Source organism: Rhinichthys klamathensis, unplaced genomic scaffold (assembly GCF_029890125.1).
Source record: "Rhinichthys klamathensis goyatoka isolate OS25496 unplaced genomic scaffold, OSU_Roscu_1.1 h1tg000252l_1, whole genome shotgun sequence".
Lineage (NCBI taxonomy): Eukaryota > Metazoa > Chordata > Actinopteri > Cypriniformes > Leuciscidae > Rhinichthys > Rhinichthys klamathensis.
In genome coordinates, this window is record NW_026606774.1 from 5001 (window position 1) to 23176 (window position 18176).

General features: G+C 32.8%; 2 protein-coding genes and 1 long non-coding RNA gene across 3 annotated transcripts in view; all 3 read left to right on the top strand.

Moving 5' to 3' along the window:
* The window catches only part of LOC130101105 (DDRGK domain-containing protein 1), a gene marked incomplete at its 5' end in the record, with an annotated part of 8980 nt that extends 3531 nt beyond the window's left edge, over positions 1-5449 (top strand). Inside the window, 4 exons of the mRNA XM_056266672.1 lie at positions 1553-1591; positions 2472-2528; positions 2605-2653; positions 5276-5449. Of these exons, the coding sequence (XP_056122647.1) occupies positions 1553-1591; positions 2472-2528; positions 2605-2653; positions 5276-5439 (309 nt within the window). The remainder of the gene's footprint in view (positions 1-1552; positions 1592-2471; positions 2529-2604; positions 2654-5275) is intronic.
* Positions 5450-6942: 1493 nt separating this feature from the next.
* Positions 6943-14338, top strand: LOC130101103 (uncharacterized). The gene is made up of 4 exons (XM_056266671.1): positions 6943-7180; positions 7739-7914; positions 8507-8668; positions 13873-14338. Exons 2-4 carry the CDS (start codon positions 7740-7742, stop codon positions 14148-14150), a joined length of 615 nt encoding a protein of 204 aa, XP_056122646.1. The 5' UTR covers positions 6943-7180; position 7739; the 3' UTR covers positions 14151-14338.
* Positions 14339-15154: 816 nt separating this feature from the next.
* On the top strand, positions 15155-16986 carry LOC130101104 (uncharacterized). Its single transcript, XR_008808949.1, has 2 exons — positions 15155-15960; positions 16014-16986. It is a non-coding gene; the product is annotated as an uncharacterized LOC130101104 (long non-coding RNA).
* The last annotated feature ends 1190 nt before the right edge of the window (positions 16987-18176 follow it).

Genomic DNA, 18176 nt, shown 5'->3' on the forward strand with positions numbered 1-18176 from the left:
CAGTTTCACCTGTATATACACCAAACTTTTCCAGTCTTGTACCTAGTTATATTATGAAGACATTTACAGAGGGATTTGTAAATATATTATTCCTAGCCTGATTTATATAACATTTTATTCCAAAAAACAGGGCGAAAATCATTATTTTTAAGGCTATTGGGAGTATATTCTGATTTACAGGATAACAAAAGTAGATATCCATAAATCCCTCTGTCATTTTTTTCCCATCTAGTATATGAACACAATGAAAAATAATTTTGATCCTGGCTTTATCCAATACTCAGATTTCGTTTTTTTTTTTTTAAATATATGCAAATTAGCGAATATTTAATTAGAGAATGCATAATTTGCATATTTAAACATTAATTAGCAGAAAACTTGTAATACATTTTTTTCTCATCTTAATGTGGGTAATCAACTGGGAAAGTTTCATGGTGATATCTGCTAGTTAAAAAAAAAAACCTATTCACATGTAGTGTCTCGCTTTAAAGGGTTCAATTATTTTAATATGTTCCTTGAGGTTCGCTTATAGTTTTAATAGTTTTTATTGCACGAAAGACAAATATATATATGTAGAAAAATTATTATTTTTAACCCTCATTCTGAGCCTCTGTCTGAAATTATCTTTTTTTAAATGTATCCCTTAAAACACCAAAATTACATTATTTAAAAGTTTTTCTGTCCTGTCCATCTGATGCTATTTTGTGTTTAGTGACGGGAGTGAGTGTGTTTGCAACAATGTGTCCGTGCAAACCTGCAAAGGAAGTTGGGTAACGCTTTGTTTTACAGTGTCCTTGTTACATAATGTACTTACCGTAGTAATAACAGTAAATTATGCATAATTATATGCAACTAACCCTCAACCAAACCCTAATCCTACCCTAACCCTGTAGTATTGCTTATTATTACTCGGTACTTAAATATATAATTACACTGTTACAATGACACCTTAAAATAAAGCGTAACTGGAAGTTGTTACATTTGTTGTAGGGTTCATTTATTAAAGGGGTCATGAGATGTATTTTTTTATTTTTATTATTATGTTCCTTGAGGTTCACTTATAATTGTAATAGTTTTTTTTTGCACGAAAAACAAATATATATATATATATATATATAGAATTTTTAAATGTTTAACCCTTATTCTGAGCCTCTGTCTGAAATTATCACTTTTTAAGGTGCTCCTTTAAAGTCCCCCTGTATATAATAATTGCATCCCTTAACTCATCTTTGATCACCAAAATTACATATTCAAAAATGTTTTCCTTGGAAAAAATCTTCATGGCTTAAAAATATCTTGAATGTAACTCGACACCCTTGCCTCATTTAGTATGCATGATTCTATGAATATGCAAATGAGCCCCGCCTCCACTCACTCACTCAGCTCAGAGATCCACTGGTTGACGATCACACGTTGATCTGATTGGTTACAAGGTCGTTTGTGCTGGATTTTTCATGTCATAAACCTTTTAAGGCGAGACACTACAGGGGAAACAATATGAATAAAATAAAATAAAATCTATCAGATTTTAAAGTTATTTTGTGTTTTTCAGTCTCGCAACCTCCTGCAAGAGTTCATCCAGTTTGTCAAGGTAACATCTGTCAGTCATACATTCAGATTAAAGCTGTTGCATTCATATTTGTGAGTTGAAAGGCAGCGGTGTGTTGAAATATGCCTTTTATTATAATAATACACTATAAAGACACTTTATAGAAAGATACTTTATTATAATTGTCTCTTTTTATTTGCAACTTGAATGATGCGCTTAAAGCAAACGATCAGATGATTGATAACAAATTAATAAATCAGTCTTTTTTTATGGAAATCAAAACAGATTCTGATTCAATGATTTAATTCAAAGGTGTTGAAAAATAGTAAAATAGGCACATTTGTACAGAACTGTGATGCACATCTTGTGTAAATATAATGTGAAGCATACATACAGTCAAACCAAATATTATTCAGACACCAAATATATTTTTTGAGATGTTTTTACTTGTGTGTGCAGGACACTATAGTTCATTTATGTAAGTGAGGAGAGCAAAATAAAGCAAACTGTGAGATATTATACACAAATATTCTTCATACCAGTAACATTTATAAAAATTTGGGATTCAATAATGATTCCTCCACTTTGAGCTGATCATGTTTTGCTGAAGTGTGTTTTCTGTAACTGCTAATGCTCTTTTTACACACACACTGAACAACATGAAGCATTGCTTGGTCACTGGTTGAGCTAAACTGGTATTATCTAATTGTGTAGTTAAATTTAACAGCTGACAGATATTCAACATAATTCATGTGTGAGAGTCGAACAGAAGGACGGACAAAACCAGTCAAATATCCACTGATCTGAGAACTGTTGAAGGAAGGTGTCTGAATATATTTTGGTTTGTCTGTATATACAACAAAATCGTTTATATTAAACCCTATATTTATGGCACTTGTGTTCACTTCTGTCTCCTACTCAGAAATCGAAAGTGGTTTTGCTGGAGGACTTGGCGTCTCACTTTGGCTTGCGCACACAGGTCAGTGGTCAGTGTTCACAGGTCTGACACGTTTGAGTGCTTTAAGCTGATTTTGCCATGTGTTTCTTCACGTCAGGATGCTATTGCCAGACTTCAGGACCTGATCGCAGACGGTTCCCTTACAGGTACGAGTGTGTGACTTCATCCTGATGCAAAACACACACTTTACACCAGTGGTCTCAAACTCGCGGCCCGCGGGGTGATATTTTGTGGCCCCCTATTGACATTAAAGTTTAATGTTAGTGCGGCCCTTCGTTGCGTGTGCCGCGTTTTAATTATTATTATTTTTTATCCCTTATGGGCTACCATAGATAGTCTCGTGACAGCTTACAGTGGGTTTGTTGTCAATAGTTGTCATAGACAACCGCGAAGTACAAACATACTGCGCCTGGAAAAAACGAGCGCGTCGCTTCAATTATGAGCGCGCTTGCCGCGCGCCTACATTTGAAATAACGAACTTGAGCGCGCAAAATATGTGAGCGCGATGTGTGAACGGCCCCTTGTGTGTGAACGGAGCTATTGGTAGCTCGCGAGCGACGTGTTGGAGACCCCTGCTCTAAAACAATGTGAGAATAATCATTTTGAGCTTGTAATATGTGTCCAACAGGTTGATAAGAAGGTTTGCTTTGATTTGTGCAGTCAGTAATTTGAGACACTATACATGTGTAGAAAGAATTCAATAAGACGGGCAGACATGACTGCAAATATTTGTATTTCAAAAGCAAAAATTGTTTTTCTAAGTATAATAAAAGGAAATGTGCCTTCCAAAAAAAAACATTCAATATCATTAATGTGTTGTATAAAGAAAATAAAAAGGACATAAGCAAATATAAATATCACAAATATGTGTTATAGACAAAGAAAGTTTGTAAAATGAACTTCAACTGTCAGAAGGACAGCTCATGAAGAACCAATCATGTACAGAAAGGAATGTTCAAATTCAGGGGAACAGTTCAGAAGAAACGTTAATAATAAATATTGAGAAGATTGGATCAGTTGTGCTCCTTTTTTGTAACACTTTATTTTTTTGTGGAATACTTGATGCGGCCCAGCCTGAGCCAGACTCCACCTGCAGCGGCCCCCAGTTAAGCTGAGTTTGAGACCCCTGCTTTACATCATTACAGCCGTTCCTCAACCTTCCTGTTTTTTAGAGATGCACGATATATCGGCCACTATATCGGTATCGGCCGATATATGATAATTTTTAATGTTATCGGTATCGCCCGATAAGAAAATTTGTCTGATAAATAATGTATTATTTCCTTCAACTGAAACACTTCAGATGCGCACTGTTCAACATGATGAATTGCTTGAAATATGATTGAAATCACTTAAAAAAAAAAGGAAAATACATTTCAGTGCAAGTCTGTCATATCGGCTACATAACATTATCATGAGAACATCATAATTGTGTGACTGGGACATGGATTTTAATGGTGAGACTTTTGTTTTTGTGATCAGGCTCTCAAAAATTACAAAATAATTTGGATTTAGATTTATCGGCCGATATATCGGTTATCGACTTTCAAATATAAAGAATTATCGGTTATCAAAATTTCGATATCGGTGCATCCCTACTATTTTTAATACAACACATGGTTTCTGTTGGTCTTAAAGTCTTAATTCATATGTTCACAAATAACGGGCCTTATAGAAAAAAAAAAGAAGAAAAAAGTGGGCGGGGTTTGATTTTGTCCGTGGGGAATAGGTTGTGGTTTGCTATTGGTGGATCTCATGTGAGTGACAGGTTAAAGCCCCGCCCTCGTCATCAGAGAAGAGATCAGGAGGCTAGGGTTGCCAACTGTCCCGTATTTTGGGCCTAATTTTTGGGCCTCCCTTGTCCCGGTTAAATAGACGGCTACGCTGATCTGATCACTGACTGATACACCAGCAACACGACACTTGAGGATGATCACGACACCGTCATCATCCAATCACAGCGCTCCCTCATGCGCATCACACCGACCATACCAATAACAAACTCTACATTGAGAATTAATTATTCTTTTGGACAAATAATGGATTTGATTTGCGAACAGAATCTGCTGTCGTCGCTCCCGGTTCGATCCGGACTCGCGCTAACGGCTAATCCCTTCCACTGTCCGGCCGGGTTTAGATTTCGGCGAATTCAAACAAAGTGATTATTGTTCATGAGTCCGACATCCGGCCACGCTAGAATGAACTCTTCCCGAGGGAATAATATGCTGATGTGATTTGCTTCCCAATAAACATTTCTGATTATTATTAATGTTTTTTTTTTAAAAAAAGGTCAGGATTCTTTGATGAATAGAAGGTTCAAAGTAGATTTATCCGAAATAAAAATAAAAGCTTTTGTAACATTATAAATGTCTTCACTGTCACTTTTGATTAGGCTAGCTACTTTAATGCGTCCTTGCTGAATAACAGTAGGCTATTACTTTCTTTAATTTCTTTAAAATGTAGTGTATAATGTTACAAAAGCTTTCAGATAAATGCTATTATTTTGTACTATGGGTTGTGTGTAATGTGACTTTTTTGTATGACCTTAAAATTAGTTTTAGAATTAAATTGTACATAAATATGTTAAGCAAAACAAATGTGTTTATGTCTGAGAACCTTTTAAACGCATACAAACCTGAAATGATGACGTGTGATAGGCTAATATTTTGAGTGTCCCTTATTTTCCTGTAAAGAACCACGATTTCTGAAGTTGGCAACCCTACACGAGGCACATGAACTCTTCTCAGAATAATCTTGTGTTTGTCCAGGAGTGATCGACGACCGAGGGAAGTTTATCTTCATCACACCGGAGGAGTTGAGTGCTGTGGCTCAGTTCATCAAGCAGAGAGGAAGAGTGTCCATCTCTGAACTCGCTCAAGCCAGCAACACCCTCATAAACCTCACGCCCGACATCCAGAGCACACCAGCATAACATAAAGGGCTTTACGGACTCGTGAATCAAGTGGAAGCCAGCATATATCATTTATAGTCTGTAATGGCAGAACTATGGATAGAGCTCGTTTCTGCCACGGAGTAAAAGAATAAAAGAAAGGAAACTTTACATCTCACAATTCTGACTTTAATTCTTGCAATTTTTCAGAATTCTGTTTAAATCTCACAATTCAGAGTTTATACACTGCAAAAAATGCTTTTCTTATTTCGTTTTTTTGTCTTGTTTCCAGTCAAAATATCAAAAAAATTCTTAAATCAAGAAATGCTATTAGATATTATATCTTGTTTTCTGGGGAAATAAATCAAAATTAAGAGTTGCTGCTTAAAACAAGCTAAATTATCAACCAATGGGGTCAGAAAAATAATGTTCATTCAAACAGAAACAAGATTATTTTTCTGACTCCATTGGCAGATAACTTTGCCTTTTTTAAGCAAAAACTCACTTAATTTTGATTTATTTCCCCAGAAAACAAGACATAATATATCATGGCATTTTACTCATCTAGTAAATGCATCTTGATTTAAGAATTTTTTAGATATTTTGACTGGAAACAATAAAAAAATACTAATAAAAACAGTTTTTGCGGTGTCTCTCACAATTCTGATTTTAAAAAAAATAATTGCAAGGAAAAAAGCAGCAAATACCTTTTTTATTTTTTATTCCATGGCAGAAACAAGCTTTCATACAAAACCATCGCTCAGGACTCAAACCTGTGTGATATTTGCCTTATTTCAGCGCAGAGGAATCATTTTGAGTGCTTGAGAAGGAGATTGTATTTCATTTGTCTTACACACACATTTCAGACAGGGTTCTCACGCCTGTGGAAAACTGAAAACATGAGGGGATTTTAAAACTGATCACTGGAGTTTTGTTTTTCATAGTATATTTTTCTAGCAAGGATCAAGTCTACAATATTTCATGCACTGTTAAATGACGCTTAAGGCCTTTATCACAAACAACTGAAAAAGTCATGGATATTTATTGGTCAGACACTGGGAACCCTGTCACTGTTGGCTGTCCTGTCTAATAAAAAGCATCACAAACTGCAGTTGGTTTTATTTTAATGAGAATTTAAACCGGTAAGGCTTTTATTGTCTATTTCACCTTAAACTAGCTGATAATCTTTATTATTTAGATTCTCCCTAGCAGTATCGAATGAGAAACAGAAAGCATGCATATGAGGACTGCTATATTCCCGGCAGGAATTATAATTGGTTGTTTGGTTCGTGACATTAATTTCCCTGAAGCGAAACTTTTCTATTTGCACATCATTTTTGTATTGGTTTTAAAGATTTAAAAACACAGCCAGGTTTTAGATAAAGGATAGGATGTATTATACATTAGGATAAACAGAAAAAATAAATAAAATCAAAAGAACTCGCAGTCAGATGTCTCGTGTTGTGAATGAGTGTCTTGCATGTGTGCGTCGAGCCTGTAGAGGGCGCTGTGTGAGCGGAGCTGCGCTTGCGCAGTGTTCTTCTTCTGCTTATGTTGATTCGTTCCGTGTTTTAAACCACCACACTAGCTTTTATGTGTGCTGGAGATTTAAATAACTCGAGCAGAAGACATATCGTTCATCTTTATCCGTGTCCAGTATGAGAGGTGCAGAAAATCGACGCTTTGTTTAGCGTAGAGAATGTTTTATAGCGGTTATAATGTCACGAGCGATTCTGTGAGGAACGTCGTTTTCATTCGGTGACGTCACGCGGAACTCTGTCAGGTATTATTATTTAAATTTCATCTCTGTTTTGGTTTTGTTATCCTCGAATGGTTTGTAATGCTTAATATCGCTTACAGTACTGAGACCGGGGCTAGTTGTCACGTGATCTGGACCAAAGGGCAGGTTCGGGTTGTCACCTCTATGGTTGTCACGTGCTTGTTTTATGTTGTGATCTTGTAGTTTATTAATTACGTTACATTCTCTGTAGGATATACTATATATATATATAGACAGAGAGACTTTAAGGTTTGTGTCTTAACTGTAGTAAAAAAAAAAGACCTACCCTGAGAAATATTCCATAATATTCTCTAATGTGACAACTAACGTTAGCCCCAATCTTCTACACAAGTGCACTTTATGTGTGTCACCAGGGAGTAATAATGCTGGTGTTTCATTTTTATTTCTCCAAAGCTACTCTGTTTATGAGGAACCTTAAACGCTCAAAAATGTGCAAAAGCATTTTAATTCAGTGCGTAAGATGCATTAAATGTGCATTTTTTCCCTTGAATTATTGTTTCCACACTGAATGTGCTGCTTTTAACCCCATCTCTCCATCAGCATGACCCTGGCGTTGACCCCTGCGTCCGTGTGCCAGTGCTTCACTCTGGTGTCGCTGTGCACGTCCATCGCAGACCCAAACTGGATCCAGGTCCAGAACTCCTCCGATCCCGACAGCAAACTCATCTACGGCGTGGCCTTCACGATGCACGCGTACCAGAACCGCACGGACACAGGTTTGATCCGATACTTCTGGATTTTCCTATAAACAGTACATATGTAAGATATAACAGTATCAAATGTATTGCTCATTGCTATTTTAAAGAGCCCATATTATGCCTCTTCTAGAGCAGGTTTTCCTGCTTGAATGTTGATTATTCTCCTCATATTCTCCATTGTTGCGGCTCCTCTCTTCCCAGTCTGTCAGTAACGCTCTGTTTACTTCCTGTCTCTATGAAGCCCCTCCTCCTGAAAAGCACACTGTGCTCTGAATGGTCGGCTGGAGCAGTGTGTTGTGATTGGTCGAGCGCTTCGAATGGGTTTGGGAAATGTCCCGCCCCTTTCCATAACCTCCAGTTTAACACACTACTAACTAACTCAACCAGGCCCCGCCCCTTTATTCTGCATATGAATTATTATAATGAGGAATATTGAGACGTGTTCGTTCAAGTCGATCAAAACTAACTTTATCTGGACAATAACTTTATTCTAGAGCTGCTGTAAAGCCAAAACAATCTCTGTTACTGTAATCTCCTGTTGTCACTGTAAAGCTGCTGTGAAAGCGCTGTAGAAATGAAGGTGACCCGACCTGTTCTGATGTGTGTGTAGGTCCGTTGGGTGGTTTGCACGGATGGGGAATGGGGCTCCTGTATTCGCTGGCCGCTCTCTGTTACTGCGCCGTCTTGTTTTCAAGCTCCTCATTCCTGATGGATTTCCTTGGAGCATCTGTCAATCAATCCAAGCTGGTGACATCACTGCACGTCTCCACAGGTGACATCACTCAGCCTGAACACGAGTGTGATTAGAATCGTTCCTACAGTCAAACCAAAGTGTATTCAGACACCTTCAACATTTCTCACATTATCACAGTTTTAGATATTTGTACTGAAACAGGACAAAAATACATCTAGATTTAAGCATTTTTAGATGTTTGGACTGAAACAAGACAAAAATACATCTAGATTTAAGCATTTTTAGATGTTTGGACTGAAACAAGTCAAAAATACATCTAGATTTAAGCATTTTTAGATGTTTGGACTGAAACAAGTCAAAAATACATCTAGATTTAAGCATTTTTAGATATTTGGACTGAAACAGGACAAAAATACATCTAGATTTAAGCATTTTTAGATATTTGGACTGAAACAGGATAAAAATACATCTAGATTTAAGAATTTTTAGATGTTTGGACTGAAACAAGTCAAAAATACATCTAGATTTAAGCATTTTTAGATATTTGGACTGAAACAGGACAAAAATACATCTAGATTTAAGCATTTTTAGATATTTGGACTGAAACAAGACAAAAATACATCTAGATTTAAGAATATTTAGATGTTTGGACTGAAACAGGACAAAAATACATCTAGATTTTTAGCAATTTTAGATATTTGGACTGAAACAAGACAAAAATACATCTAGATTTTAGCATTTTTAGATATTTGGACTGAAACAAGACAATACATCTAGATTTAAGAATTTTTAGATGTTTGGACTGAAACAAGACAAAAATACATCTAGATTTAATCATTTTTACATATTTGGACTGAAACAAGACAAAAATACATCTAGATTTAAGAATTTTTAGATATTTGGACTGAAACAAGACAAATACATCTAGATTTAAGCATATTTAGATATTTGGACTGAAACAAGACAAATACATCTAGATTTAATCATTTTTACATATTTGGACTGAAACAAGACAAAAATACATCTAGATTTAAGCATTTTTAGATATTTGGACTGAAACAAGACAAAAATACATCTAGATTTAAGCATTTTTTAGATATTTGGACTAAAACAAAACAAAAATACATCTAGATTTAAGCATTTTTAGATATTTGGACTGAAACAAGACAAAAATACATCTAGATTTAAGCATTTTTAGATATTTGGACTGAAACAAAACAAAAATACATCTAGATTTAAGCATTTTTAGATATTTGGACTGAAACAAGACAAAAATACATCTAGATTTAAGAATTTTCAGATGTTTGGACTGAAACAAGACAAAAATACATCTAGATTTAAGCATTTTTAGATATTTGGACTGAAACAAAACAAAAATACATCTAGATTTAAGCATTTTTAGATATTTGGACTGAAACAAGACAAAAATACATCTAGATTTAATCATTTTTACATATTTGGACTGAAACAAGACAAAAATACATCTAGATTTAAGCATTTTTAGATATTTGGACTGAAACAAGACAAATACATCTAGATTTAATAATTTTTACATATTTGGACTGAAACTGGACAAAAATACATCTAGATTTAAGAATTTTTACATATTTGGACTGAAACAAGACAAAAATACATCTAGATTTAAGCATTTTTTGATATTTGGACTGAAACAAAACAAAAATACATCTAGATTTAAGCATTTTTAGATATTTGGACTGAAACAAGACAAAAATACATCTAGATTTAAGCATTTTTAGATATTTGGACTGAAACAGGACAAAAATACATCTAGATTTAAGCATTTTTAGATATTTGGACTGAAACAGGACAAAAATACATTTAGATTTAAGCATTTTTTGATATTTGGACTGAAACAAAACAAAAATAGATCTAGATTTAAGCATTTTTACATATTTGGACTGAAACAAGACAAAAATACATCTAGATTTAAGCATTTTTTGATATTTGGACTGAAACAAGACAAAAATGCATCTAGATTTAAGCATTTTTTGATATTTGGACTGAAACAAGACAAAAATGCATCTAGATTTAAGCATTTTTAGATATTTGGACTGAAACAAGACAAAAATACATCTAGATTTAATCATTTTTACATATTTGGACTGAAACAAGACAAAAATACATCTAGATTTAAGCATTTTTAGATATTTAGACTGAAACAAAACAAAAATACATCTAGATTTAATCATTTTTACATATTTGGACTGAAACAAGACAAAAATACATCTAGATTTAAGCATTTTTAGATATTTAGACTGAAACAAAACAAAAATAGATCTAGATTTAAGCATTTTTACATATTTGGACTGAAACAAGACAAAAATACATCTAGATTTAAGCATTTTTAGATATTTGGACTGAAACAAGACAAAAATGCATCTAGATTTAAGCATTTTTATATGTTTGGACTGAAACAAGACAAAAATACATCTAGATTTAAGCATTTTTAGATATTTGGACTGAAACAAGACAAAAATACATCTAGATTTAATCATTTTTACATATTTGGACTGAAACAAGACAAAAATACATCTAGATTTAAGCATTTTTAGATATTTAGACTGAAACAAAACAAAAATACATCTAGATTTAAGCATTTTTACATATTTGGACTGAAACAAGACAAATACATCTAGATTTAATAATTTTTACATATTTGGACTGAAACAAGACAAAAATACATCTAGATTTAAGAATATTTAGATATTTGGACTGAAACAAGACAAATACATCTAGATTTAAGAATTTTTACATATTTGGACTGAAACAAGACAAAAATACATCTAGATTTAAGCATTTTTTGATATTTGGACTGAAACAAGACAAAAATACATCTAGATTTAAGCATTTTTAGATATTTGGAATGAAACAAGACAAAAATACATCTAGATTTAAGCATTTTTAGATATTTGGAATGAAACAAGACAAAAATACATCTATATTTAAGCATTTTTAGATGTTTGGACTGAAACAAGACAAAAATACATCTAGATTTAAGAATTTTTAGATATTTGGACTGAAACAAGACAAATACATCTAGATTTAAGCATATTTAGATATTTGGACTGAAACAAGACAAATACATCTAGATTTAATCATTTTTACATATTTGGACTGAAACAAGACAAAAATACATCTAGATTTAAGCATTTTTAGATATTTGGACTGAAACAAGACAAAAATACATCTAGATTTAAGCATTTTTTAGATATTTGGACTAAAACAAAACAAAAATACATCTAGATTTAAGCATTTTTAGATATTTGGACTGAAACAAGACAAAAATACATCTAGATTTAAGCATTTTTAGATATTTGGACTGAAACAAAACAAAAATACATCTAGATTTAAGCATTTTTAGATATTTGGACTGAAACAAGACAAAAATACATCTAGATTTAAGAATTTTCAGATGTTTGGACTGAAACAAGACAAAAATACATCTAGATTTAAGCATTTTTAGATATTTGGACTGAAACAAAACAAAAATACATCTAGATTTAAGCATTTTTAGATATTTGGACTGAAACAAGACAAAAATACATCTAGATTTAATCATTTTTACATATTTGGACTGAAACAAGACAAAAATACATCTAGATTTAAGCATTTTTAGATATTTGGACTGAAACAAGACAAATACATCTAGATTTAAGAATTTTTACATATTTGGACTGAAACTGGACAAAAATACATCTAGATTTAAGAATTTTTACATATTTGGACTGAAACAAGACAAAAATACATCTAGATTTAAGCATTTTTTGATATTTGGACTGAAACAAAACAAAAATACATCTAGATTTAAGCATTTTTAGATATTTGGACTGAAACAAGACAAAAATACATCTAGATTTAAGCATTTTTAGATATTTGGACTGAAACAGGACAAAAATACATCTAGATTTAAGCATTTTTAGATATTTGGACTGAAACAGGACAAAAATACATTTAGATTTAAGCATTTTTTGATATTTGGACTGAAACAAAACAAAAATAGATCTAGATTTAAGCATTTTTACATATTTGGACTGAAACAAGACAAAAATACATCTAGATTTAAGCATTTTTTGATATTTGGACTGAAACAAGACAAAAATGCATCTAGATTTAAGCATTTTTTGATATTTGGACTGAAACAAGACAAAAATGCATCTAGATTTAAGCATTTTTAGATATTTGGACTGAAACAAGACAAAAATACATCTAGATTTAATCATTTTTACATATTTGGACTGAAACAAGACAAAAATACATCTAGATTTAAGCATTTTTAGATATTTAGACTGAAACAAAACAAAAATACATCTAGATTTAATCATTTTTACATATTTGGACTGAAACAAGACAAAAATACATCTAGATTTAAGCATTTTTAGATATTTAGACTGAAACAAAACAAAAATAGATCTAGATTTAAGCATTTTTACATATTTGGACTGAAACAAGACAAAAATACATCTAGATTTAAGCATTTTTTGATATTTGGACTGAAACAAGACAAAAATGCATCTAGATTTAAGCATTTTTATATGTTTGGACTGAAACAAGACAAAAATACATCTAGATTTAAGCATTTTTAGATATTTGGACTGAAACAAGACAAAAATACATCTAGATTTAATCATTTTTACATATTTGGACTGAAACAAGACAAAAATACATCTAGATTTAAGCATTTTTAGATATTTAGACTGAAACAAAACAAAAATACATCTAGATTTAAGCATTTTTACATATTTGGACTGAAACAAGACAAATACATCTAGATTTAATAATTTTTACATATTTGGACTGAAACAAGACAAAAATACATCTAGATTTAAGAATATTTAGATATTTGGACTGAAACAAGACAAATACATCTAGATTTAAGAATTTTTAACATATTTGGACTGAAACAAGACAAAAATACATCTAGATTTAAGCATTTTTTGATATTTGGACTGAAACAAGACAAAAATACATCTAGATTTAAGCATTTTTAGATATTTGGAATGAAACAAGACAAAAATACATCTAGATTTAAGCATTTTTAGATATTTGGAATGAAACAAGACAAAAATACATCTATATTTAAGCATTTTTAGATATTTGGACTGAAACCAGACAAAAATACATCTAGATTTAAGCATTTTTAGATATTTGGACTGAAACCAGACAAAAATACTAAGTAAGAAAAGCATTTTTTGCAGTCTGCCAAGATGAATTCATCAAGCATTGCATTTCTTCTACTAATGTGTGTGTTCCTCTCATTTCAGCGGTCAGCTGTGTGTCGGTGCTGGGTGTGTGTGTGGCGTGCATGTGTGTGATCAAACACAACCTGCAGCGAGGGAACCCCGGATCTCAGCCGAACCGCAGCCTGATCCCCGGGGAAAGCTTCTTCATCCAGATGTTGGGTTTGCTCTTCTCTCTCGCGGCGTGTGCTTTCGCCATCAAGGCTCAGCCAGAACCCGTCAGGTCATGTGACTACATGAGCGTGGGCGGAGACGACAGTGATACGGAGCCTCTGATTGGTCAAACTGAGAGGGAGGAGTAAAGTCGCATAGAGTTTAACCTCTTTAAAGTAAAGAGGTTCACTTGATTTATGCACTTTATTTCTTATGACGGGAAACAAACGCGATCGGACAAACACATGCAAAATTTGGCGTTTATGCAATTCAGGGAGAATTTGAGTTGAATTGGTCACACAGGATGTAGAATTGGAATGACAGGAAGTATTTATTTACTTAGTTACAGTTCAAAGAAATTCAAAACTTCATTGAGATAGCATGATACTGTAGTTTTTATAAATATTTTAAATACTTTTTAATATATTTTCCGTTTAGATTTTAATAATTTTTTTTGTCATTTCTTTGTTTTTTTAATGTCTGTGTTTTATTACAGTTTTAGTTAATTCAGTACATCAAGTTGAACTTAATGAAAAAAGATAAATGTTACTGAAATAAAAGGTTTGTTTTTTATATTTTATTTTATTTTGTTAAAATAAATTCAGTTAACGTTTGTTTTATTTTAAGCAACAACATTTTTTAATGCTTTAATTTTAGTTTCAGTTAACTATAATAACACTATTTATTTACTAAGTTAAAGTTCAAAGAAATTCAAAACATCTTTGAGAGAGTATGATAGTTTTTATTAATATTTAGGTTTTTATTTTTATATTTTCCGTTTTCATTTGAAAATTTTTTTTTTTTGTCATTTCAGGTTTTTTTTATGTCTGATTTTTATTTCAGTTTTAGTTATTTCAGTACATCAAGAACTAAATGAAAATGAGAAATTTTACTGAAATAAAATAAGTTTTTTATATTTAACTTTAATATATACATTCAGGTAATGTTTGTTTTATTTTAAACACCAACTTTTTTTTAATGCTTTAATTTTAGTTTCAGTTAACTATAATAACACTGAAACATATTTTGATAAAACACAATTAATTTAGACTAAATTACGTTTGTTTGCTTATATTTGTCTGAATTAATTTGCCATTTTTCTCTTTTGACTCTATTTCGAAATGTCAAATTCTGCTAAATGAAGTTGTCTACCATAATAATCCATAAAATCACATTTAATTTTTACAATAAGATTCACATTAGTAGTGACATTTTTACGTGACTTTTTAAGTGAAAAAAAAACACAGCTGCTATATATGAATTAAAAACGAATTTCTTAATTCTATAAATGCATAATCTAATTTTTCTTAAAAATAGCCTAATTTTTGTGTGATGGCGAGAACATATTTATGGGAAATATATAAAATATAATGTATAAAAAATATAGAAATTTAATGTTTTGGATTTTATTCTATTTTACTCTATTTTATTTGTGCACAGATAAAAAATAAATAACAATAGAATACAATGTGGGGGATAGGCAAAACAACTGTTAAGGGCTTATTTATTTATTTCACCTGAACAATATTTAATTAAATTATCTTAATTTACAATTCTGTATCCTGTTTGCAACTTCAATTACAATTCAGTTCAGTATTCAATATTGGCTCAATATTGGCTTCACTTCAGCACAACTACTATTATTACTGCCAGAATTATGGGAAATGTAGTTTTTCTGTAAGTATGATCATTCCAACATGACTTGAGGTGCTTCATGCAGTAAAACTCAGTTTACACTCGGACCAAATACAGAAACCACTAGTCAAGTCAAATCGAAGTCACACTCGATTTGTTTCAGGGGTTTGAGACCAGAATTACATGTGAACACTCTAAATGAACCCCTTTATACTCAAACAAACTCAACAGCCTTTATGCTGCATACTCATATTTAATATTCAATTCATGCATAAATAAGAGGAAATTATATAAAACTCAATATGATGTTGTATCTGACCAGGTGTGAACCGAAAGTAGACTGAGACCCGATTAGAATTCAAATGGACTAAACTGAGATCGGAGTCCGCTTTCTAATGCAGTGTAAAAGTTCTTATTCACTTCACCTAAAGGTGCACTATGTAAGAATTTTGCAGTAAAATATCCAAAAACCACTAGGCCAGTGTTATATATTTTGTTTAGTTGATTACTTACAATATCCCAAACGTTTCAAACTATTTGGAGATCGTGAGAAAATTGAGATTTTAACCAAGGAGCCAGTCGCCAGTCAATGACATCATATCCGCGTTACCCTCGGTTTCCGCGCGCACTGCCATAGTAACCATGGCGACAGACGTGGACAACAGCGTTACGGCTAGCGGCGCGCTCACACTGTTGTTGTTTTGTTCAAACATTTTGGACCATGGCAAGCAGACTTTGGGTCAAAAGGAGAACTAAACCGAGGATCAATATCGTTTTCGAGGTGCTGAGAGCTAGCGTCCGCGACTAACCTCGACTTGACAGAGACGCGAGCGCCGTCTCTGTCAAGAGTGTTTATGTACTTTATTAGAAAGGTGAGCAAATGTACATAAAACTAATCAATGTTATATAGCTCAACATGATGACATGTTAGAATATGATCTGTATGTTATTCTAATGTTGATATAGCGCACTGCTAGTCTCATACAGACAACAAACTAACGCATAGAATAACATTCAACACACTCGCGCGGCGCGCCCCGCTTCACACCACAGTCATGATAAAAACATCAATGTATTCACTCATACATAAACATTATTAGATCCATCAGCTTGACAACAAGTTCCATAATTCCGCTTAATGCTTTGCGTCATCAACCTACGCCTTTGTTGTTGTAAGAGGTTAGCGACCCCTAGCGGCGAAAAAATGACATAGTGCACCTTTAAAGGGAGAGTTTCGGATCTTGTAAAGACGAAAACTAAGTGTAAAGTGTGAAAGCTAAGATATTCAGGGCTGTTTTTCATCTTTTGGTTATTTCTGTGATTTCTGTGGATAAATGAATCAAACACCGATCCTCAGTGTGCCTTGAGATTCCTGGAAGAAGTTTTATTTTGTAACGTCACGTGTCTGAAAAGAGGTTTTAGAGCTGTTAAAGGGATACTTCAACCAAAAAAAAAAAAAAATTGTTATTTATTTGCCCTCGAGTTGTTCTAAACCTGTATGAAAAAATTACTATGGAAGTCAATGGGGTCCAAAAACGTTTTGATGACCAAATATATCTTCTTTTGTGTTCAACAGAAGAAAGAAGCTCTTACAGGTTTGGAACAACATGAAGATGAGTAAATAACTCTTAAAAAAATAATATGCAAATTTTTTTTTTTTAGGTGCACTGTCCCTTTAAATCACCTGCTCATCAACAAATAAGCTTTACGTTTTCTAGCTAACATTGATCTTAATGAATCAAATGAATTCTGTCTCATACTGTATTTGTATTTCCCTCTTTTAAACAGAATAATATTGTACCATTTGTCATTTGATATTCTGTTATTTCAGTGTAATTATGACGTATTTCCCTTTGAAGGAATTGTTCAACCCAAAATGAAAATTGTCATCATGTTGTACAAACCTTTCTTTCTTCTCATCGAGGAAATGATTATAAGCAAAAAAAATGATTTAAATGTGATACAAAAGATTCATAATGCACAGATCATATGGACTATTGTTATGATATATTTAGAGAGTGTAAATCTCATTTATGTGCATTTTTGAACGAATCTCACTGCATATTTCACAATAATCGTTCATTTTGAGACATGGCAAACACTGTGATTTCAAAAAATATAAATACTCACTGTGTTTAAAGAGGACGTGTACAATTTTTAGTCATGTCTGGTGAAGCCATTGCATTTAATTGTGTGAAATACACAAAAAAAAAGATCATAATCATTGTTTTTTGTCCAAAGTTGAGCTGGAAACGTCTTAATGATCTGGACCGTTCACTAAATGAACCTTCATGGTAACAGTGGAATCATGGGACGTCGTGCCTTAATTTCTCAGCTCTAATTAGACTCGTTCTCCTTCGTCACATGACACCAGCTTGCGCTCCCATTGGATGGTGACCATCGCCATAGTAACCTTGAGAAGTTGTTGATGTCACTGATGAATTTGTGAATGGGGAGAGAGAAAAATTAATGTGATGTTTATCAACTACATTAGTTTTTCGTAAGTTATGCATGTTGAACCATGATTAAGGTCTGAACTG

What these genes read in the sequence shown, in the direction of transcription:
- LOC130101103 (XM_056266671.1), top strand. Translation starts at nt 7,740, where the DNA reads ATGACCCTGGCGTTGACCCCTGCGTCCGTGTGCCAGTGCTTCACTCTG. An exon ending in CCAGAACCGCACGGACACAG is followed by an intron (nt 7,915 to 8,506) that starts GTTTGATCCGAT and finishes ATGTGTGTGTAG; the next exon opens with GTCCGTTGGGTGGTTTGCAC. An exon ending in ATCACTGCACGTCTCCACAG is followed by an intron (nt 8,669 to 13,872) that starts GTGACATCACTC and finishes CTCTCATTTCAG; the next exon opens with CGGTCAGCTGTGTGTCGGTG.